Below are 24,211 nucleotides of genomic sequence, written 5' to 3' on the forward strand. Positions count from 1 at the left end.
AAGCCATACCCTTTCTGACAAATGGCTGTCCAGTCTCTTTTTAAAAACTTCAGTGTTGGAACATTCACCGCTTCTGGAGGCAGGTTGTTCCACTGGTTAATTGTTCTAACTGTCAGGAAGTTTCTCCTTAGTTCTAGGTTGCTTCTCTCTTTGGTTAGTTTCCATCCGTTGCTTCTTGTCCTGCCTTCAGGCCCTTTGGAGAATAGCTTGACTCTCTCTTCTTTGGGGCAGCCCCTGAGATATTGGAACACTGCTATAACGTCCCCCCTTGTCCTTCTCTTCATTAGACTAGACATACCCAATTCCAGCAGCCGTTCCTTGTATGTTTGAGCCTCCAGTCCTTTAATCATCTTTGCTGCTCTTCTCTGTACTCTTTCTAGGGCCTCAACATCTTTTTAACATTGTGGTGACCAAAACTGGATGCTGTATTTCTCTTAAGAGCCGAACGGGGCTGTCTTAACTCTTTCTCACTGCTTTGGCATGCTGCTTTGGGGCGTAGGATCCTGGGAGCGCTGTGCTTAAGCTGGTGGCTGGTGACGGTCGAGGTTATTTAAGGTGTGCTCTGCTTCTCTCCCCTTTCTCTCCCACCAGCCCAAGGCAGTGTGAAGTCCCCCTGACCTCTTCTGCCTCGTCTTCTGCTCCACCAACCAGGGGCCTGCAAAAGGGAGGGTCTCAGTCCTTGAGGCAAGAAAGTTTAATATGTATGGCAACTGTAAGTCTGTTTTTCACTTCTAGACTAACATCTTCCCACCCTCCACCCTGAGCCAGATTTTTGTGTTTCTCCTGCAAAACATCATTTCTGTCCTTCTCCCTTCCTCTCCGAACCGTAGATTTTTGATCCCTCCTTCTAGAGCAGTGGCAACTGAGGAGGGGAGGGCGACTAGAGAGGCAGAGAGATAGAAAGGCAGAGCAGGGAGCGGACTCAGGGCGGCCTTGCAGTGATGTGTGGCTGGTGTGCTTTCTCGCCTTTGCAGAACAAAGTCAAGGTCACGATCCACGTAAGAGAAGGAGAGCTCTACCTCTTTCACGTTATCTTGAGATACATCAATTCAGGAACTGGCACAGTACTGGGCAAAATCACAGCTTCCCAGCCACGAAAACGAGGTAAGGGGTACAGATTTCCATCTACAGGTAGTCGTTGACTTAAGACCATTTGTTTAGCCACTGTTCAGCATTACAGTGGCACTGAAAACAGTGGCTTGCATCTGGTCCTCACATTTACCACCATCGCAGTATCCCTGTGGTCACCTGATCACAATTTGGGTGCTTGGCAACTGGTAGGTATTTGTGCAGCATCCCAAGAGGGTCACGTGATCACCATTTGCAATGTGCCCAGCAGGCTTCCAACCAGCAAAGTCAATGGAGAAGCCAGAAAGAGGTTGCAAGTCAGGGTCACGTGATATCGCGCTTAACGACCATAGCAAAAAAAGGCCATAAAATTGGGTGCAGTTCTCTGATGCCTCACTTAATGACCACCTTCCATAATAATGAATTTTTTAATCCCAGTGGTCATAAGTGGAGGACTGCCTCTTCCATCGTTGATGTTCATTTCTCTGGAGAACGTGTTGAGTTTTGTGCTGCTTTTCACATTCTCAGGAACTGAGATTGAAATCCTGTTAGCTTTCATCCAGGAATACGTATCAGTGAAATCGGTGGGTCCTTTGAGTAAACATGCACAAGACTGTGGGTTACTATCATCTCAGCAAGAATTACGTTTTTTAAAGGCAATTATTGCTGCATTTAGATAGATAGATAGATAGATAGATAGATAGATAGATAGATAGATAGATAGATAGATAGATAGATAGATAGATAGATAGTTGATAGGTAGATGATAGATAGATAGATAGATAGATAGATAGATAGATAGATAGATAGATAGATAGATAGATAGTTAATAGGTAGGTAGGTAGGTAGGTAGATAGATAGATAGATAGATAGATAGATAGATAGATAGATAGATAGATAGATAGGTAGATAGATAAATAGGTAGGTAGATAGATAGATAGATAGATAGATAGATAGATAGATAGATAGATAGATAGATAGATAGATAGATAGATAGATAGATAGATAGATAGATAGAGATATGTAAGCATCATAGAATCAGGACCCCTTGACTAGGGAGCCTATTAAGAACATGCTGTTGTCTGGTATGAGATTTTCTCACTTGCTTTTGTTCAACTAGATCAGGGGTCTCAAACTACTGGCCCGCAGGCCGGATGTATCATCCGGAAGCTGCACCCACCCCATTGCCGGCAATGTCAAAATCGTCCCTATACGTTGCGTGACGTCACGTGAGGTCACAAGTTTGACATGTCTGAACTAGATGATCTGCCAATCAGGTTGGCACTATGATGTCATGATGGAATCCTGTAAGATCAATGCATCAAGACCAGCATGCATATGGAATATGGCATAGCTAAGTGTTTCTCAACCTGGGCCACTTTAAACAGGTGGACTTGCTGGCTGTGAAATTCTGAGAGTTGAAGTCCACCCATCCTAAAGTGGCCCAGGTTGAGAAACACTGTTAACCTCTTCATTGAGTAGCCTTGGAGCTGGTTCTCCATTTCCCAGCCCAAGGCAAATAACTTGCATGCTTTCTAATCCAGCTGAAAGTCAAATGCATATCTTTCCCTAATTTCAGGTACCGAACAAACTAAGCAGATTGTATTTGGGCCAACCAAAGAGCCGTCATTTGTCACCGTTCCTCACCACAGCTTTGGCGAACCTTTTGTGTTGAGTCCCCATGTGTGGTCTCTGATCATTGAAGCTGAAGATGTCCTCCTTGTAAGTCTGCCCTTCCTTTTCTCCATACAGGCAGGATGGAGGGAAAAGGAATCGGGGTCTCATATTTCCATTCTTCCTTCTAGGATTACCTGGTTCTGCTTCCCAGCTCTTATTATGAAGCTCCTATATTGCAATATAAAGTATCGGATCCTTGTACCTATAGCCCGGCTCCTGAACAAGTGGGTCAAAAGTAAGCCTTCCATTTTCATTTTTTGTCATATCTTTGTACTGCATTTGACCTACACCACTCAAGCACCCCCTGCATGTGGGAGTGGAGCTTCGCATGCGAGTGCAAGAGTAGAGTAGAGTAGAATAAGAATAAGAATAAGAATAAGAATAGAATAGAATAGAATAGAATAGAATAGAATAGAATAGAATAGAATAGAATAGAATAGAATAGAATAGAATAGAATAGAATAGAATAGAATAATGATAGGGTAGAATAATGATGGGATGGAATAGGATAGGACGGGGGTAGGCAACCTTGGCTCTTTTATGACTTGAGGACTTAAACTCCCAGAATTCCTGAGCCAGCCATGAAGTCCACGAGTCATAAAAGAGCCAAGGTTGCCTACCCTTGGGATAGGATATAGAATAGAATAGAGTAGAGTAGAGAAGAGAAGAGAAGAGAAGAGAAGAGAAGAGAAGAGAAGAGAAGAGAATAGAATAGAATAGAATAGAATAGAATAATGATAAGATAGAATAATGATGGGATGGGATGGAGTAGGATATAGAACAGAACAGAACAGAATAATGATTGGGTAGAATAATGATGGGATGGAATGGAATAGGATAGGATGGGGGTAGGCAACCTTGGCTCTTTTATTACTTGTGGACTTAAACTCCCAGAATTCCTGAGCCAACCATAAAGTCCATGAGTCATAAAAGAGCCAAGGTTGCCTACCCCTGGGATAGGATATAGAAAAGAATAGAATAGAATAGAATAGAATAGAATAGAATAGAATAGAATAGAATAGAATAGAATAGAAGCACAAGCACACAAAGCTCCATTTGTGTGACAGAGGGTGCGCACATACGCCACTCGCACAAATGGAGCTGTGCGCGGATGCTTGTGCCTGCCCCCCCCCCCCCAAACACACATAGACACACCGCCAGGCTGGACCACCAAATTGGAAAGGTTGGGGATCATTGCTATAGAACATACTAAAAAATAAATCAGCCATCTTAGAACAGAAGTTCAGGTTTATTATTGGCAAGTAGACACTTGTTAGGATGATATAATAACCTAAGATTAAACGAAAGGCCAAGTCCCTTTCAAGCCAGATTCACTGTCTAGGATTTTCATGTACATTCCGATATAATTTTCTTGGCAACCATGTAGAACTGGTTTGCCTTGTCTTCTTCTGATGTTGTTTTTTTTTTTCAGTTTCTCAGTCTAGTCTGAAGCCATGGAATTTCCCAGAGATCCAAGTAAAATAATAACAATTAAAAAAAGTAAAACATTGAAGTAAAATCAGGTCTGACAGATGAACTAAGCTAGGGTCAGATAAGTGCTGCTGTCTGTTTTGGGCAATTTTTCTCTTCAGAATATTTCTACAGATTTTACTTGACTGGGAATTTGGCCAGGATTGAAATAATATTCGAAAAAGCAACGAAGTCCCAAACACTTTTTAAATCCTGTGAGCTGATGGGTTCATTCTGTTTAGAAGTACAAAGTGAATATTGAATAAATTCTGGGTTTTATTTTGGGCCTATAAAAGACTCATTTTTTTCCAAGTAGCCCTCTAAGTTTAAGAAAGAAGGAGAACCAGCATGAATCCTATTGTATCTATCCCTTCCTTTGTTTTTTTGCCTCTGGCATTTTAAAGACAAGCTTGAAAGGATATGTGAAATGTTTCCTCTTGGTCAGTGAAGGGAAATGTCAACCTCTTGATCCATTTTTGTAAGTCCTGCCTGATTCCTTCCTTTCTCTAAATTCAGAGACGGCTTGCCAAATAGGGAGCGAGAGACAGAGACAGGATGTTAGGAAGAGTGTGAGAGATAAGAGCAGTGTCAGAGAGGGAAGACAGAAAAGGGAATGGAGGAAAAAAATGAGAAACAAAGACAGAATTCTGGCCACATCCACTGTTGATTTTGGCCTGCCTACTGCTAACAAGCATTCTCCGTCGGTTGATGTCCCCACAGCAACGTTGTTTAAAAAAAATAGGTTTATTTGTATCCCACCATTATTATTTTATACACACACACACACACACACACACACACAAACACACAGATGTATATGTGTGTGTGTGTAAGTATATGAATGTGTATGTGTGTCTCTGCATTTTTATACACACACACATATATATACACACACATACATGCATGGCACACACACATATATCTATGTATGTGTGTATGTATGTGAGCCAGTTGGCTGTGAGACTCGTGTGTGTGTGTGTGTGTGTGTGTGTATAAATATATGCATGTGTCTCTGCATTTATACACACACACACAAACATATATATATATACATACATACACACACACATATATACACACATATATACACACATACATACATATACACACACATATATACACATATATATGTACATATGTATGTATGTATATATATACATATATATACACATATATGTGTGTATATACATATATATATATACATATACATACATACATACATACATACATACATACATACATATATACACACATTTTCTCCCGCGTAAAATATATACATATTTTACGCGGGAGAAAACCCGAACAACCAAAGACCTACATATATACATACATACATACATACATACATACATACATACATACATACATATACATACATACATATATACATATATACATATATAGAAGCAACCTAGAACTAAGGAGAAACTTCCTGACAGTTAGAACAATTAAATAGTGGAACAACCTGCCTCCAGAAGCGGTGAATGCCCCAACACTGGAAGTTTTCAAGAAGAGACTGGATAGCCATTTGTCTGAAATGGTATAGGATTTCCTGCCTAAGCAGGGGGTTGGACTAGATGACCTCCAAGGTCCCTTCCAACTTTACTACTACTACTACTACTACTACTATTATTATTATTATTATTATATACATACATGCACACACATATATATGTGTATATGTAGTTATATGAATATGTATATGTGTGTTTCTATGAGTGTGTGTATGCATATGTATGTATGTTTATATCCAGATGTGTTGTCTGTGTATTTATACATATATATTCATATACTTATACATGTATATACATACATACATACATACATATATATATATATATATATATATATATATATATATATATATATATATATATATATATATATATAAGTCTGTGTATTAGTATGCTAAATAAAATGCTAATATTGCACTTGCAAATAATTCTGCTTGTACTGATTTTTTGTCCTCATTTAACTGGAATTTGGACACGAGGGCTAAATAATTATTTTCTATTCTTTCCAGTTGCTTCCTATATAAGTATTTGCCTGTGGAGCAGTTCTCCTTTGTGTCAGGCGAAGATGCTTTGTGCAAGTTGGACAACAACTTACCAAGACCTTGTCCTGCAGAGCAGATCTTTCCTACCTTCCCCAAATTGGTGCTGTGTAGTGGCACTCATGTAAGTAATTCCATTATCATGTTAAATCTTCATTTAAAGCAGTGTTCTTCAAACTTGGCCTTTTTATGACTTGTGGACTTCAACTCCCAGAATTCCTCAGCCAGGCACGCTGGCTGAGGAATTCTGGGAGTTGAAGTCCACAAGTCATAAAAGGGCCAAGTTTGAAGAACACTGATTTAAAGCTTCTACGTAAAAATATGATTCCTGAGGTTTGGGAATCAAAATCAACCCTGATACTGACATTTTTCAGATGTTAGAAAGCCAACATTATTGAATGGAAGAGAAGCATTCATATTCAGTAGATTTAAACTAAATTACCTTTAGCTTTGTCCTGTCTGTGTCCACTTTAGTTTGGACATGCTTCCTAGAGGCCCTTTCAAAATAGGTAGTAAAGGGTTCAAATGGTGTAACAAAATAGTTCCTCTCTATCAGTGCTTATTTTTACACTTTCTTTCAAGTAAGAAGAAATGCTTTCATCCTCTGTGTTTGAAAGTGAGGTACCACCAGAGCTGTGGTGGCGCAGTGGTTAGAATGCAGTATTGCAGGCTAATTCTGCTGACTGCTGGCTGCCAGCAGTTTGGCAGTTCGATTCTCACTGACTCAAGGTTAACTCAGCCTTCCATCCTTCCGAGGTCAGCGGAATGAGGGCTGTAAAGCACTGTGAAGCAGTATATAAGTCTTAGTGCTATTGCTACTACTGGCACCCAAAGGAAGAGAAGGGAGTCAAGATGGCAGCAATGGGGATCCACCATCAGAACCATTCTCTCTCTCTCTCTCTCTCTCTCTCTCCTTCCCTCCCTCCCTCCCTCCCTCCCTGTCTCTCTCAGACACTCTCTGCCCCCCCCCCCCCATGCTCACATATAGCAATCTAGAAGCAATCTGGAATTAAAAAGAAATTTCCTGACAGTTAGAACAATTAATCAGTGGAACAAATTGCCTACAGAAATTGTGAATGCTTCAACACCTGAAGTTTTTAAGAGATTGAGCAGCCATTTGTCAGAAATGGTGTATGGTTTCCTGCCTGAGCAGGGGGTTGGACTAAAAGACCTCCATAGTCCCTTACAACTCTATTCTAGTCTAGTCTAGTCTAGTCTAGTCTAGTCTAGTCTACTCTACTCTACTCTACTCTACTCTAGTCCAGTCTAGTCTAGTCTAGTCTAGTCTCTTAAGTACAGACATTTCATTACCATACTAGGTAACATCATCAGTGCTGGAAGGGAGTGGGGTTTGCATTGCATTGATGATGTTACCCAGTTGGGTAATGAAACAACCAAGCTCAGACAGCAGCAAGGATGTCATAGTTCAGTCCTGAGTTACAAATATTCTCTTCTTAGATGTACCAATGCTTTTTGGGAAAAGTTGTTTAATTTTTCAAGTCTATCTGTGGCAGCTAGTTCTGATAGACTGATGCAAGTTCCATTTTTATGTGCAAGAAACCGGTGAATAATTAGTTGCAATTCTAGTTTGTTGGCTTTCTGAAAGCAGCTGGTTGATCATTATAGGAAATGAAAAACTGGTAAAACTGGTCTAAAGGGAACCCAGTTTGCTCTGATCCCACCTGATCTCCTCATCACCAAATCCTTGACAGCAAGGAAAATCTTCCTGGACATGTCTTTCAGACTCAGTTTAAACAGCCCTGAATTTGTCAAAGTATTATTAAAAAAATGTTAGCCCAAATTCTCTGTTTCCTGGCTTGGAAACTGAGGCCCGGGACATAGAAACATAGGTTCCCTTTACACACTTCCTGTGATATGGATCTGTCTGTGGAGATTCTTAGTCCTCCAAGTCATCGTTGTCAGAAAGGTGCTTTTTCAAGACGCAACTGGACTTTCTTGTTTTTTCTTTAAAGATGTTTCGCCTCTCATCCAAGAAGCTTCTTCAGCTGAGAAGCGAAACGTCTTCAAAGAAAAACAAGAAAGTCCATTTGCTTCTTGAAAAAGCACCGTTGGGACGATGATATGAATCCTATTAAAATAAATACACGCGGGATTTGCTTATTTTTATACATTTATTTATATTCTACCTTTATTATTTTTATAAATAACTCAAGGTGGCAAAGATATCTAATACCCCCTCTTCCTTCTCCTGTTTTCCCCATAACAACAACCCTGTGAGGGGGGTTGGGCTGAGAGGGAGTGACTAGCTCAAAGTCATCCAGGCAGTTTTGATGGCTAAAGCAGGACTAGAACTCAGGGTCTAAACCACACCATTAGCTGTCTACATGCCTCAAATCAATGCTGCAGTTGAAGTGTAAAACCTTTTAGTTTTGGACAAGAAACAGAAATTTCACTTATAATAGTAATAGTAGTAATAATAATAATAATGTTGTTGTTGATGATGATGATGATAATGATGATGGAAGGGACCATGGAGGTCATCCAGTCCAATATCGTGCTCAGGCAGGAAACCCCAAGTGAAATTTACCTCCAATGGAATTTTCCCATGTATTCTACCAAGAAACATAGATAGCGCAGGTTAGAAAAGTCAGTACCCTCCTAACCAGTCTCAAGCACCCCGGGTTTGTTGGCGATGTCCATTTTTCTCTATCAGTTCACGGTGACCTAAACCTTGGGAATGTTTAGGAGGATAGTGACTTTTTTAGCCTGCCCTAACTATGTTTCCGGGGAAAACACATGGGAAAATCCCATGGAGGAAAATTCCAATTAGGGTTAGGGTTAGGTCACTATGAACTCATAGAGAAAAATGGACATCACCAATGAATTCTCAGTGCTTGGGTATGGTTAGGAAGGCACTGACTTTTCTAGAATGCGCTATGTATGTTTCCTGGGAAAATGCATGGGAAAATCCCATTGGAGGAAAATTCCACTTAGGGTTAGGGTTAGGTCACCATGAACTCATAGAGAAAAATGGACATCACCAATGAATTCACAGTGCTTGGGTATGGTTGGAAGGCACTGACTTTTCTAGAATGCGCTATGTATGTTTCCTGGGAAAATGCATGGGAAAATCCCATTGGAGGAAAATTCCACTTAGGGTTAGGGTTAGGTCACCATGAACTCATAGAGAAAAATGGAGATCACCAATGAATTCCGAATGCTTGGGTATGGTTAGGAGGGTACTGACTTTCTCTAGAAATGCTCTATTGGGTATGTTTCCTGGAAAATGCATGGGGAAATGTCCCATATGGAGCAGAACACTTCCACTTTTCGATGTTTAGGGTTAGGTCACGCATGTAACTCATGAGACAAAATGGACATCACCAATGATGTGTTCGCAGTGCTTTGGTATAAGGTTAGGAAGGCACATGACTTTATCTAGAATGCGCTTTTTATGTTTCCTGGGAAATTCATGGGAAAATCCCATTGGAGGAAAAATTCCACTTAGTGTGTTTAGGGCTTTAGGTCCCCATGACTCATAGAGAAAAATGGACATCACTCACCAATGAATCCAGTGCTTGGGTGTGTTAGTGTGTGGCACTGACTTTTCTAGAATGCGCTATGTATGTTTCCTGGGAAAATGCATGGGAAAATCCCATTGGAGGAAAATTCCACTTAGGGTTAGGGTTAGGTCACCATGAACTCATAGAGAAAAATGGACATCACCAATGAATTCACAGTGCTTGGGTATGGTTAGGACGGCACTGACTTTTCTAGAATGCGCTATGTATGTTTCCTGGGAAAATGCATGGGAAAATCCCATTGGAGGAAAATTCCACTTAGGGTTAGGGTTAGGTCACCATGAACTCATAGAGAAAAATGGACATCACCAATGAATTCCGAATGCTTGGGTATGGTTAGGAGGGTACTGACTTTTCTAGAATGCTCTATGTATGTTTCCTGGGAAAATGCATGGGAAAATCCCATTGGAGGAAAATTCCACTTAGGGTTAGAGTTAGGTCACCATGAACTCATAGAGAAAAATGGACATCGCTAATGAACTCGGAATGCTTGGGAATGGTTAGGAGGGTACTGACTTTTCTAGGCTGCCCTATCTATGTTTCCTGGTAAAACACATGGGAAAATCCCATTGGAGGAAAATTCCACTTAGGGTTAGGGTTAGGTCACCATGAACTCATAGAGAAAAATGGACATCACCAACAAATTTGCAGTGCTTGGGTATGGTTAGGAGGGTACTGACCTTTCTGGCCTGCCCTATCTATGTTTCCTGGGAAAACACATGGGAAAATCCCATTGGAGGAAAATTCCACTTAGGGTTAGGGTTAGGTCACCATGAACTCATAGAGAAAAATGGAGATCACCAATGAATTCCGAATGCTTGGGTATGGTTAGGAGGGTACTGACTTTTCTAGAATGCTCTATGTATGTTTCCTGGGAAAATGCATGGGAAAATCCCATTGGAGGAAAATTCCACTTAGGGTTAGGGTTAGGTCACCATGAACTCATAGAGAAAAATGGACATCACCAATGAATTCTCAGTGCTTGGGTATGGTTAGGAAGGCACTGACTTTTCTAGAATGCGCTATGTATGTTTCCTGGGAAAATGCATGGGAAAATCCCATTGGAGGAAAATTCCACTTAGGGTTAGGGTTAGGTCACCATGAACTCATAGAGAAAAATGGACATCACCAATGAATTCACAGTGCTTGGGTCTGGTTAGGAAGGCACTGACTTTTCTAGAATGCGCTATGTATGTTTCCTGGGAAAATGCATGGGAAAATCCCATTGGAGGAAAATTCCACTTAGGGTTAGGGTTAGGTCACCATGAACTCATAGAGAAAAATGGACATCACCAATGACTTCACAGTGCTTGGGTATGGTTAGGAAGGCACTGACTTTTCTAGAATGCGCTATGTATGTTTCCTGGGAAAATGTATGGGAAAATCCCATTGGAGGAAAATTCCACTTAGGGTTAGGGTTAGGTCACCATGAACTCATAGAGAAAAATGGACATCACCAATGAATTCACAGTGCTTGGGTATGGTTAGGAGGGTACTGACTTTTCTAGAATGCTCTATGTATGTTTCCTGGGAAAATGCATGGGAAAATCCCATTGGAGGAAAATTCCACTTAGGGTTAGGGTTAGGTCACCATGAACTCATAGAGAAAAATGGACATCGCTAATGAACTCGGAATGCTTGGGAATGGTTAGGAGGGTACTGACTTTTCTAGGCTGCCCTATCCATGTTTCCTGGTAAAATAAATGGGAAAATCCCATTGGAGGAACATTCCAGTTAGGGTTAGGTCACCATGAACTCATAGAGAAAAATGGACACCGCCAACAAATTTGGCGTGCTTGGTATGTGGTTAGGAGAGGGTACTGACTCTTTCTGGCCTGCCCTATCTATGTTTCCTGGGAAAAACACCTGGAACAATGCCATGATGAAAATTTCCCAATTAGGGTTAGGTTAGTCACCATGAACTCATAGAGAAAATGGTGACATCACCAATGAATTCCTCAGTGCTTGGGTGTGGTTTAGGAAAGGCACTGACTTTTCTAGATGGCGCTATGTAATGTTTCCTGGGAAAATGCATGGGAAAATCCCATTGGAGGAAAATTCCACTTAGGGTTAGGGTTCGTCACCACTGAACTCATAGAGAAAAAATGGACATCACCATGAATTCTCACGTGCTTGGGTATGGTTAGGAAGGCACTGACTTTTCAAATGTGCTATTATTTCCTGGGAAATGCATGGGAAAATCCCATGGAGGAAAAATGCCAATTAGGGTTAGGGTTAGGTCACCATGAACTCATAGAGAAAAATGGACATCACCAATGAATTCACAGTGCTTGGGTATGGTTAGGAAGGCACTGACTTTTCTAGAATGTGCTATGTATGTTTCCTGGGAAAATGTATGGGAAAATCCCATTGGAGGAAAATTCCACTTAGGGTTAGGGTTAGGTCACCATGAACTCATAGAGAAAAATGGACATCACCAATGAATTCACAGTGCTTGGGTATGGTTAGGAAGGCACTGACTTTTCTAGAATGCGCTATGTATGTTTCCTGGGAAAATGCATGTGGAAAATCCCATTGGAGGAAAATTCCACTGAGGGTTAGGGTTAGGTCACCATGAACTCATAGAGAAAAATGGAGATCACCAATGAATTCCGAATGCTTGGGTATGGTTAGGAGGGTACTGACTTTTCTAGAATGCTCTATGTATGTTTCCTGGGAAAATGCATGGGAAAATCCCATTGGAGGAAAATTCCACTTAGGGTTAGGGTTAGGTCACCATGAACTCATAGAGAAAAATGGACATCACCAATGAATTCCGAATGCTTGGGTCTGGTTAGGAGGGTACTGACTTTTCTAGAATGCTCTATGTATGTTTCCTGGGAAAATGCATGGGAAAATCCCATTGGAGGAAAATTCCACTTAGGGTTAGGGTTAGGTCACCATGAACTCATAGAGAAAAATGGACATCGCCAACAAATTTGCAGTGCTTGGGTATGGTTAGGAGGGTACTGACCTTTCTGGCCTGCCCTATCTATGTTTCCTGGGAAAACACATGGGAAAATGCCATGGAGGAAAATTCCAATTAGGGTTAGGTTAGGTCACCATGAACTCATAGAGAAAAATGGACATCACCAATGAATTCTCAGTGCTTGGGTGTGGTTAGGAAGGCACTGACTTTTCTAGAATGCGCTATGTATGTTTCCTGGGAAAATGCATGGGAAAATCCCATTGGAGGAAAATTCCACTTAGGTTGGGTTAGGTCAATGAACTTCATAGAGAAAAATGGAGATCATCATGACTTCCCAATGCTTGGTATTGTTAGGAGGTACTTACTTTTCTAGATTCTCTGTGTTAGGTTTCCTGGGAAAAAGGCATGGGAAAAATCCCATTGGAGGAAATTCCACTTGGGTTGAGTAGGTTCCCATGACGCATAGAGAAAAATGGACTCGCTAATGAACTCGGAATGCTTGGGAATGGTTAGGAGGGTACTGACTTTTCTAGGCTGCCCTATCTATGTTTCCTGGTAAAACACATGGGAAAATCCCATTGGAGGAAAATTCCACTTAGGGTTAGGGTTAGGTCACCATGAACTCATAGAGAAAAATGGACATCACCAACAAATTTGCAGTGCTTGGGTATGGTTAGGAGGGTACTGACCTTTCTGGCCTGCCCTATCTATGTTTCCTGGGAAAACACATGGGAAAATGCCATGGAGGAAAATTCCAATTAGGGTTAGGTTAGGTCACCATGAACTCATAGAGAAAAATGGACATCACCAATGAATTCTCAGTGCTTGGGTGTGGTTAGGAAGGCACTGACTTTTCTAGAATGCGCTATGTATGTTTCCTGGGAAAATGCATGGGAAAATCCCATTGGAGGAAAATTCCACTTAGGGTTAGGGTTAGGTCACCATGAACTCATAGAGAAAAATGGACATCACCAATGAATTCTCAGTGCTTGGGTATGGTTAGGAAGGCACTGACTTTTCTAGAATGTGCTATGTATGTTTCCTGGGAAAATGCATGGGAAAATCCCATTGGAGGAAAATTCCACTTAGGGTTAGGGTTAGGTCACCATGAACTCATAGAGAAAAATGGACATCACCATGAATTCACAGTGCTTGGTTAGGTTATGAAGGCCCTGACTTTTCTAGAATGCGCTATGTATGTTTCCTGGAAAATGCATGGGAAATCCCATTGGATGAAACTTCCACTTAGGGTTAGGGTTAGGTCACCATGAACTCATAGAGAAAAATGGACATCACCATGAATCACGTGCTTGGGTATGTTTAGGAAGGCACTAGACTTTTCTAGAATGCGCCTATGTATGTTTTTCCTGGAAATGCATGGGAAAATCCATTGGAAATTCCACTTTAGGGTTGGGTTATTCACCATGAACTCATAGAGAAAAAATGAGATACCAGTGAATTCCATGCTTGGGTATGGTTTAAGGAGGTACTGACTTTTCTAGATGCTCTATGGATGTTTCCTGGGGATGGGGTGCTGTGAATGCTGGGGAAAATCCCATTGGAGGAAAATTTCCACTTAGGTTAGGGTTAGGTCACCATGACTCATAGAGAAAAATGGACATCGCTAATGAACTCGGAATGCTTGTGAATGTTAGAGGGTACTGACTTTTCTAGGCTGCCCTATCTATGTTTTCCTGTAAAACACAATGGTGAAAATTCCCATTGAGGAAATTCCACTTAGGGTTATGGTTAGGTCACCATGACTCATAGAGAAAAATGGACATCGCCCACAAATTTGCAGTGCTTGGGTATGGTTAGGAGGGTACTGACCTTTCTGGCCTGCCCTATCTATGTTTCCTAGGAAAACACATGGGAAAATGCCATGGAGGAAAATTCCAATTAGGGTTAGGTTAGGTCACCATGAACTCATAGAGAAAAATGGACATCACAAATGAATTCTCAGTGCTTGGGTGTGGTTAGGAAGGCACTGACTTTTCTAGAATGCGCTATGTATGTTTCCTGGGAAAATGCATGGGAAAATCCCATTGGAGGAAAATTCCACTTAGGGTTAGGGTTAGGTCACCATGAACTCATAGAGAAAAATGGAGATCACCAATGAATTCCGAATGCTTGGGTATGGTTAGGAGGGTACTGACTTTTCTAGAATGCTCTATGTATGTTTCCTGGGAAAATGCATGGGAAAATCCCATTGGAGGAAAATTCCACTTAGGGTTAGGGTTAGATCACCATGAACTCATAGAGAAAAATGGACATCGCTAATGAACTCGGAATGCTTGGGAATGGTTAGGAGGGTACTGACTTTTCTAGGCTGCCCTATCTATGTTTCCTGATAAAACACATGGGAAAATCCCATTGGAGGAAAATTCCACTTAGGGTTAGGGTTAGGTCACCATGAACTCATAGAGAAAAATGGACATCACCAACAAATTTGCAGTGCTTGGGTATGGTTAGGAGGGTACTGACCTTTCTGGCCTGCCCTATCTATGTTTCCTGGGAAAATACATTGGAAAATCCCATTGGAGGAAAATTCCAATTAAGGTTAGGGTTAGGTCACCATGAACTCATAGAGAAAAATGGACATCGCCAACAAATTTGGAGTGCTTGGGTATGGTTAGGAGGGTACTGACCTTTCTAACCTAAGTGGAATTTTCCTCCAATGGGATTTTCCCATGTATTTTACCAGGAAACATAGATAGGGCAGGCTAAAAAAGTCAGTATCCTCCTAACCGTTCCCAAGCATTCTGAGTTCATTAGCGATGTCCATTTTTCTCTATGAGTTCATGGTGACCTAACCCTAACCCTAAGTGGAGTTTTCCTCCAATGGGATTTTCTCATGTATTTTACCATTAAACATAGATACCGCATTCTAGAAAAGTCAGTACCCTGCTAACCATACCCAAGCACTGTGAATTTGTTCGTGATGTCCATTTTTCTCTATGAGTTCATGGTAACCTAACCATAACCCTAACTGGAATTTTCCTCCAATGGGATTTTGCCATGCATTTTCCTAGGAAACATACATAGTGCATTCTAGAAAAGTCAGTACTTTCCTAACCATACCCAAGCACTCGGAATTCATTGGTGATGTCCATTTTTCTCTATGATTTCATGGTGACCTAACCCTAACCCTAAGTGGAATTTTTCTCCAATGGGATTTTCCCATTTATTTTACCAGAAAACAGGGATGGGGTAGGCCAGAATGGTCAGTACCCTCCTAACCATTCCCAAGCATTCCGAGTTCATTAGCGATGTCCATTTTTCTCTATGAGTTCATGGTGACCTAACCCTAACCCTAAGTTGAATTTTCCTCCAATGGGATTTTATCATGTATTTTACCAGTAAACATAGATAGCGCATTCTGGAAAAGTCAGTACCCTCCTAACCATTCCCAAGCACGCGGAATTCATTAGCGATGTCCGTTTTTCTCTATGAATTCATGGTGACCTAACCCTAACCCTAAGTGGAATTTTCCTCCAATGGGATTTTCCCATTTATTTTACCAGGAAACATAGATAGGGCAGGCTAGAAAAGTCAGTACCCTCTTAACCACACCCAAGCATTCCGATTTCATTAGCGACATCCATTTTTCTCTATGAGTTCATGGTGACCTATCCCTAACCCTAATAGGAATTTTCCTCCAATGGGATTTTCCCATGTGTTTTACCAGGAAACATAGATAGGGCAGGATATAAAAGTCACTATCCTCCTAAACATTCCCAAGCACTCTGAGTTCATTAGCGATGTCCATTTTTCTCTATGAGTTCATGGTGACCTAACCCTAAGTGGAATTTTTCTCCAATGGGATTTTCCCATCTTTTTACCAGGAAACATAAATAGGGCAGGCCAGAAAGGTCAGTACCCTCCTAACCATACCCAAGCACTGCAAATTTGTTGGCGATGTCCATTTTTCTCTATGAGGTCATGGTGACCTAACCCTAACACTAAGTGGAATTTTTCTCCAATGGGATTTTCCCATTTATTTTACCAGGAAACATAGATAGGGCAGGCTAGAAAAGTCAGTGCCTTCCTAACCATACCCAACCACTGCAAATTTGTTGGCGATCTCCATTTTTCTCTATGAGTTCATGGTAACCTAACCCTAACCCTAAGTGGAATTTTCCTCCAATGGGATTTTCCCATGCATTTTCCCAGGAAACATACACTTAGGGTTAGGGTTAGGTCACCATGAACTCATAGAGAACAATGGAGATCACAAATGAATTCCGAATGCTTGTGTATGGTTAGGAGGGTAGTGACCTTTCTGGCCTGCCCTATCTATGTTTCCTTGGAAAATACATGGGAAAATCCCATTGGAGGAAAATTCCACTTAGGGTTAGGGTTAGGTCACCATGAACTCATAGAGAAAAATGGACATCACTAATGAACTCGGAATGCTGGGGAATGTTTAGGAGGGTACTGACTTTTCTGGTCTGCCCTATCTATGTTTCCTGGGAAAATCCCATTGGAGGAAAATTCCACTTAGGGTTAGGGTTAGGTCACCATGAACTCATAGAGAAAAATGGAAATCGCCAATGAACTCGGAGTGCTTGGGAATGTTTAGGAGGATAGTGACTTTTTTAGCCTGCCCTATGTATGTTTCCGGGGAAAACACATGGGAAAATCCCATTGGAGGAAAATTCCAATTAGGGTTAGGGTTAGGTCACCATGAACTCATAGAGAAAAATGGACATCACCAATGAATTCACAGTGCTTGGGTATGGTTAGGAAGGCACTGACTTTTCTAGAATGCGCTATGTATGTTTCCTGGGAAAATGCATGGGAAAATCCCATTGGAGGAAAATTCCACTTAGGGTTAGGGTTAGGTCACCATGAACTCATAGAGAAAAATGGACATCACCAATGAATTCACAGTGCTTGGGTATGGTTAGGAAGGCACTGACTTTTCTAGAATGCGCTATGTATGTTTCCTGGGAAAATGCATGGGAAAATCCCATTGGAGGAAAATTCCACTTAGGGTTAGGGTTAGGTCACCATGAACTCATAGAGAAAAATGGAGATCACCAATGAATTCCGAATGCTTGGGTATGGTTAGGAGGGTACTGACTTTTCTAGAATGCTCTATGTATGTTTCCTGGGAAAATGCATGGGAAAATCCCATTGGAGGAAAATTCCACTTAGGGTTAGGGTTAGGTCACCATGAACTCATAGAGAAAAATGGACATCGCTAATGAACTCGGAATGGTTGGGAATGGTTAGGAGGGTACTGACTTTTCTAGGCTGCCCTATCTATGTTTCCTGGTAAAACACATGGGAAAATCCCATTGGAGGAAAATTCCACTTAGGGTTAGGGTTAGGTCACCATGAACTCATAGAGAAAAATGGACATCGCCAACAAATTTGCAGTGCTTGGGTATGGTTAGGAGGGTACTGACCTTTCTGGCCTGCCCTATCTATGTTTCCTGGGAAAACACATGGGAAAATGCCATGGAGGAAAATTCCAATTAGGGTTAGGTTAGGTCACCATGAACTCATAGAGAAAAATGGACATCACCAATCAATTCTCAGTGCTTGGGTATGGTTAGGAAGGCACTGATTTTTCTAGAATGCGCTATGTATGTTTCCTGGGAAAATGCATGGGAAAATCCCATTGGAGGAAAATTCCACTTAGGGTTAGGGTTAGGTCACCATGAACTCATAGAGAAAAATGGACATCACCAATGAATTCCGAATGCTTGGGTATGGTTAGGAGGGTACTGACTGTTCTAGAATGCTCTATGTATGTTTCCTGGGAAAATGCATGGGAAAATCCCATTGGAGGAAAATTCCACTTAGGGTTAGGGTTAGGTCACCATGAACTCATAGAGAAAAATGGACATCGCTAATGAACTCAGAATGCTTGGGAATGGTTAGGAGGGTACTGACTTTTCTAGACTGCTTTATCTATGTTTCCTCGTAAAATACATGGGAAAATCCCATTGGAGGAAAATTCCACTTAGGGTTAGGTCACCATGACCTCATAGAGAAATATGGACATCGCCAACAAATTTGCAGTGCTTGGGTATGGTTAGGAGGGTACTGACCTTTCTGGCCTGCCCTATCTATGTTTCCTGGGAAAATACATTGGAAAATCCCATTGGAGGAAAATTCCAATTAAGGTTAGGGTTAGGTCACCATGAACTCATAGAGAAAAATGGACATCGCCAACAAATTTGGAGTGCTTGGGTATGGTTAGGAGGGTACTGACCTTTCTAACCTAAGTGGAATTTTCCACCAATGGGATTTTCCCATGTATTTTACCAGGAAACATAGATAGGGCAGGCTAAAAAAGTCAGTATCCTCCTAACCGTTCCCAAGCATTCTGAGTTCATTAGCGATGTCCATTTTTCTCTATGAGTTCATGGTGACCTAACCCTAACCCTAAGTGGAGTTTTCCTCCAATGGGATTTTCTCATGTATTTTACCATTAAACATAGATACCGCATTCTAGAAAAGTCAGTACCCTGCTAACCATACCCAAGCACTGTGAATTTGTTCGTGATGTCCATTTTTCTCTATGAGTTCATGGTAACCTAACCGTAACCCTAACTGGAATTTTCCTCCAATGGGATTTTGCCATGCATTTTCCTAGGAAACATACATAGCGCATTCTAGAAAAGTCAGTACTTTCCTAACCATACCCAAGCACTCGGAATTCATTGGTGATGTCCATTTTTCTCTATGATTTCATGGTGACCTAACCCTAACCCTAAGTGGAATTTTTCTCCAATGGGATTTTCCCATTTATTTTACCAGGAAACAGGGATGGGGCAGGCCAGAATGGTCAGTATCCTCCTAACCATTCCCAAGCATTCCGAGTTCATTAGCGATGTCCATTTTTCTCTATGAGTTCATGGTGACCTAACCCTAACCCTAAGTTGAATTTTCCTCCAATGGGATTTTATCATGTATTTTACCAGTAAACATAGATAGCGCATTCTGGAAAAGTCAGTACCCTCCTAACCATTCCCAAGCACGCGGAATTCATTAGCGATGTCCGATTTTCTCTATGAATTCATGGTGACCTAACCCTAACCCTAAGTGGAATTTTCCTCCAATGGGATTTTCCCATTTATTTTACCAGGAAACATAGATAGGGCAGGCTAGAAAAGTCAGTACCCTCTTAACCACACCCAAGCATTCCGATTTCATTAGCGACATCCATTTTTCTCTATGAGTTCATGGTGACCTATCCCTAACCCTAATAGGAATTTTCCTCCAATGGGATTTTCCCATGTGTTTTACCAGGAAACATAGATAGGGCAGGATATAAAAGTCACTATCCTCCTAAACATTCCCAAGCACTCTGAGTTCATTAGCGATGTCCATTTTTCTCTATGAGTTCATGGTGACCTAACCCTAAGTGGAATTTTTCTCCAATGGGATTTTCCCATCTTTTTACCAGGAAACATAAATAGGGCAGGCCAGAAAGGTCAGTACCCTCCTAACCATACCCAAGCACTGCAAATTTGTTGGCGATGTCCATTTTTCTCTATGAGGTCATGGTGACCTAACCCTAACACTAAGTGGAATTTTTCTCCAATGGGATTTTCCCATTTATTTTACCAGGAAACATAGATAGGGCAGGCTAGAAAAGTCAGTGCCTTCCTAACCATACCCAACCACTGCAAATTTGTTGGCGATCTCCATTTTTCTCTATGAGTTCATGGTAACCTAACCCTAACCCTAAGTGGAATTTTCCTCCAATGGGATTTTCCCATGCATTTTCCCAGGAAACATACACTTAGGGTTAGGGTTAGGTCACCATGAACTCATAGAGAACAATGGAGATCACAAATGAATTCCGAATGCTTGTGTATGGTTAGGAGCGTAGTGACCTTTCTGGCCTGCCCTATCTATGTTTCCTTGGAAAATACATGGGAAAATCCCATTGGAGGAAAATTCCACTTAGGGTTAGGGTTAGGTCACCATGAACTCATAGAAAAAAAATGGAAATCGCCAATGAACTCGGAGTGCTTGGGAATATTTAGGAGGATAGTGACTTTTTTAGCCTGCCCTATGTATGTTTCCGGGGAAAACACATGGGAAAATCCCATTGGAGGAAAATTCCAATTAGGGTTAGGGTTAGGTCACCATGAACTCATAGAGAAAAATGGACATCACCAATGAATTCACAGTGCTTGGGTATGGTTAGGAAGGCACTGACTTTTCTAGAATGCGCTATGTATGTTTCCTGGGAAAACGCATTGGAAAATCCCATTGGAGGAAAATTCCACTTAGGGTTAGGGTTAGGTCACCATGAACTCATAGAGAAAAATGGAGATCACCAATGAATTCCGAATGCTTGGGTATGGTTAGGAGGGTACTGACTTTTCTAGAATGCTCTATGTATGTTTCCTGGGAAAATGCATGGGAAAATCCCATTGGAGGAAAATTCCACTTAGGGTTAGGGTTAGGTCACCATGAACTCATAGAGAAAAATGGACATCGCTAATGAACTCGGAATGCTTGGGAATGGTTAGGAGGGTACTGACTTTTCTAGGCTGCCCTATCTATGTTTCCTGGTAAAACACATGGGAAAATCCCATTGGAGGAAAATTCCACTTAGGGTTAGGGTTAGGTCACCATGAACTCATAGAGAAAAATGGACATCACCAACAAATTTGCAGTGCTTGGGTATGGTTAGGAGGGTACTGACCTTTCTGGCCTGCCCTATCTATGTTTCCTGGGAAAATACATTGGAAAATCCCATTGGAGGAAAATTCCAATTAAGGTTAGGGTTAGGTCACCATGAACTCATAGAGAAAAATGGACGTCGCCAACAAATTTGGAGTGCTTGGGTATGGTTAGGAGGGTACTGACCTTTCTAACCTAAGTGGAATTTTCCACCAATGGGATTTTCCCATGTATTTTACCAGGAAACATAGATAGGGCAGGCTAAAAAAGTCAGTATCCTCCTAACCGTTCCAAGCATTCTGAGTTCATTAGCGATGTCCATTTTTCTCTATGAGTTCATGGTGACCTAACCCTAACCCTAAGTGGAGTTTTCCTCCAATGGGATTTTCTCATGTATTTTACCATTAAACATAGATACCGCATTCTAGAAAAGTCAGTAACCCTGCTAACCATACCCAAGCACTGTGATTTTGTTCATGATGTCCATTTTTCTCTATGAGTTCATGGTAACCTAACCGTAACCCTAACTGGAATTTCTCCAATGGACTTTGCCATACATTTTCCTAGGAAACATACATAGCGCATTCTAGAAAAGTCAGTACTTTCCTAACCATACCCAAGCACTCGGAATTCATTGGTGATGTCCATTTTTCTCTATGATTTCATGGTGACCTAACCCTAACCCTAAGTGGAATTTTTCTCCAATGGGATTTTCCCATTTATTTTACCAGGAGACAGAGATGGGGCAGGCTAGAAAAGTCAGTGCCTTCCTAACCATTCCCAAGCACTCCGAGTTCCTTGGCGATGTCCATTTTTCTCTATGAGTTCATGGTGACCTAACCCTAACCCTAAGTGGAATTTTCCTCCAATGGGATTTTCCCATATATTTTCCCAGGAAACATAGATAGGGCAGGCCAGAATGGTCAGTACCCTCCTAACCATTCCCAAGCATTCCGAGTTCATTAGTGATGTCCATTTTTCTCTATGAATTCATGGTGACCTAACCCTAACCCTAAGTGGAATTTTCCTCCAATGGGATTTTCCCATTATTTTACCAGGAAACATAGATAGGGCAGGCTAGAAAAGTCAGTACCTTCCTAACCACACCCAAGCATTCCGAATTTCATTTAGACATGTCCATTTTTCTCTATGAGTTCATGGTGACCTAACCCTAACCCTAAGTGGAATTTTCCTCCAATGGGATTTTCCCATGTGTTTTACCAGGAAACATAGATAGGGCAGGATATAAAAGTCACTATCCTCCTAAACATTCCCAAGCACTCCGAGTTCATTAGCAATGTCCATTTTTTCTCTATGAGTTCATGGTGACCTAACCCTAACCCTAAGTGGAATATTCCTCCAATGGGATATTCCCATGTGTTTTCCCAGGAAACGTAGATAGGGCAGGCTAAAAAAGTCACTATCCTCCTAAACATTCCCAAGCACTCTGAGTTCATTAGCGATGTCCATTTTTCTCTATGAGTTCATGGTGAGCTAACCCTAACCCTAAGTGGAATTTTTCTCCAATGGGATTTTCCCTTCTTTTTACCAGGAAACATAGAGAGGGCAGGCTAGAAAAGTCAGTGCCTTCCTAACCATACCCAAGAACTCTGACTTCGTAGGCGATATCCATTTTTCTCTATGAGTTCATGGTGACCTAACCCTAAGTGCAATTTTCCTCCAATGGGATTTTCGCATGCATTTTCCCAGGAAGCATACATAGCGCATTCACTTAGGGTTAGGGTTAGGTCACCATGAACTCACAGAGAAAAATGGAGATCACCAATGAATTCCGAATGCTTTGGTATGGTTAGGAGGGTAGTGACCTTTCTGGCCTGCCCTATCTATGTTTCCTGGGAAAAAAATGGGGAAATCCCATTGGAGGAAAATTCCATTTAGGGTTAGGGTTCGGTCACCATGAACTCATAGAGAAAAATGGAAATGGCCAATGAACTCGGAGTTCTTGGGAATGTTTAGGAGGATAGTAACTCTTTTAGCCTGCCCTATCTATGTTTCCTGGGAAAACACATGGGAAAATCCCATTGGAGGAAAATTCCAATTAGGGTTAGGTCACCATGAACTCATAGAGAAAAATGGACATCACCAATGAATTCCGAATGCTTGGGTATGGTTAGGAGGGTACTGACTTTTCTAGAATGCTCTATGTATGTTTCCTGGGAAAATGCATGGGAAAATCCCATTGGAGGAAAATTCCACTTAGGGTTAGGGTTAGGTCACCATGAACTCATAGAGAAAAATGGACATCGCTAATGAACTCGGAATGCTTGGGAATGGTTAGGAGGGTACTGACTTTTCTAGGCTGCCCTATCTATGTTTCCTGGTAAAACACATGGGAAAATCCCATTGGAGGAAAATTCCACTTAGGGTTAGGGTTAGGTCACCATGAACTCATAGAGAAAAATGGACATCGCCAACAAATTTGGAGTCCTTAGGTATGGTTAGGAGGGTACTGACCTAAGTGGAATTTTCCTCCAATGGGATTTTCCCATATATTTTAACAGGAAACATAGATAGGGCAGGCTAAAAAAGTCAGTATCCTCCTAACCATTCCCAAGCATTCTGAGTTCATTAGCGATGTCCATTTTTCTCTATGAGTTCATGGTGACCTAACCCTAACTCTAAGTGGAATTTTTCTCCAATGGGATTTTGCCCTTTATTTTACCAGGAAACATAGATAGGGCAGGTTAGAAAAGTCAGTGCTTTCCTAACCATACCCAAGCATTTGGAATTCATTGGCGATCTCCATTTTTCTCTATGAGTTCATGGTGACCTAACCCTAACCCTAAGTGTTATTTG

General features: G+C 41.3%; 1 protein-coding gene across 2 annotated transcripts in view; it reads left to right on the plus strand.

Moving 5' to 3' along the window:
• LAMA5 (laminin subunit alpha 5) overlaps positions 1–24,211 on the plus strand; it is a 328,307-nt gene that overhangs the window by 128,077 nt on the left and 176,019 nt on the right. For both annotated transcript variants that reach the window (XM_039346487.1, XM_039346486.1), the window contains exons 23-26: positions 975–1,104; positions 2,648–2,790; positions 2,874–2,980; positions 6,239–6,392. In XM_039346487.1, the coding sequence (XP_039202421.1) occupies positions 975–1,104; positions 2,648–2,790; positions 2,874–2,980; positions 6,239–6,392 (534 nt within the window). The remainder of the gene's footprint in view (positions 1–974; positions 1,105–2,647; positions 2,791–2,873; positions 2,981–6,238; positions 6,393–24,211) is intronic.

Source organism: Crotalus tigris, unplaced genomic scaffold (assembly GCF_016545835.1).
Source record: "Crotalus tigris isolate CLP2741 ecotype Arizona unplaced genomic scaffold, ASM1654583v1 scf7180000017999.2816498, whole genome shotgun sequence".
NCBI lineage: Eukaryota > Metazoa > Chordata > Lepidosauria > Squamata > Viperidae > Crotalus > Crotalus tigris.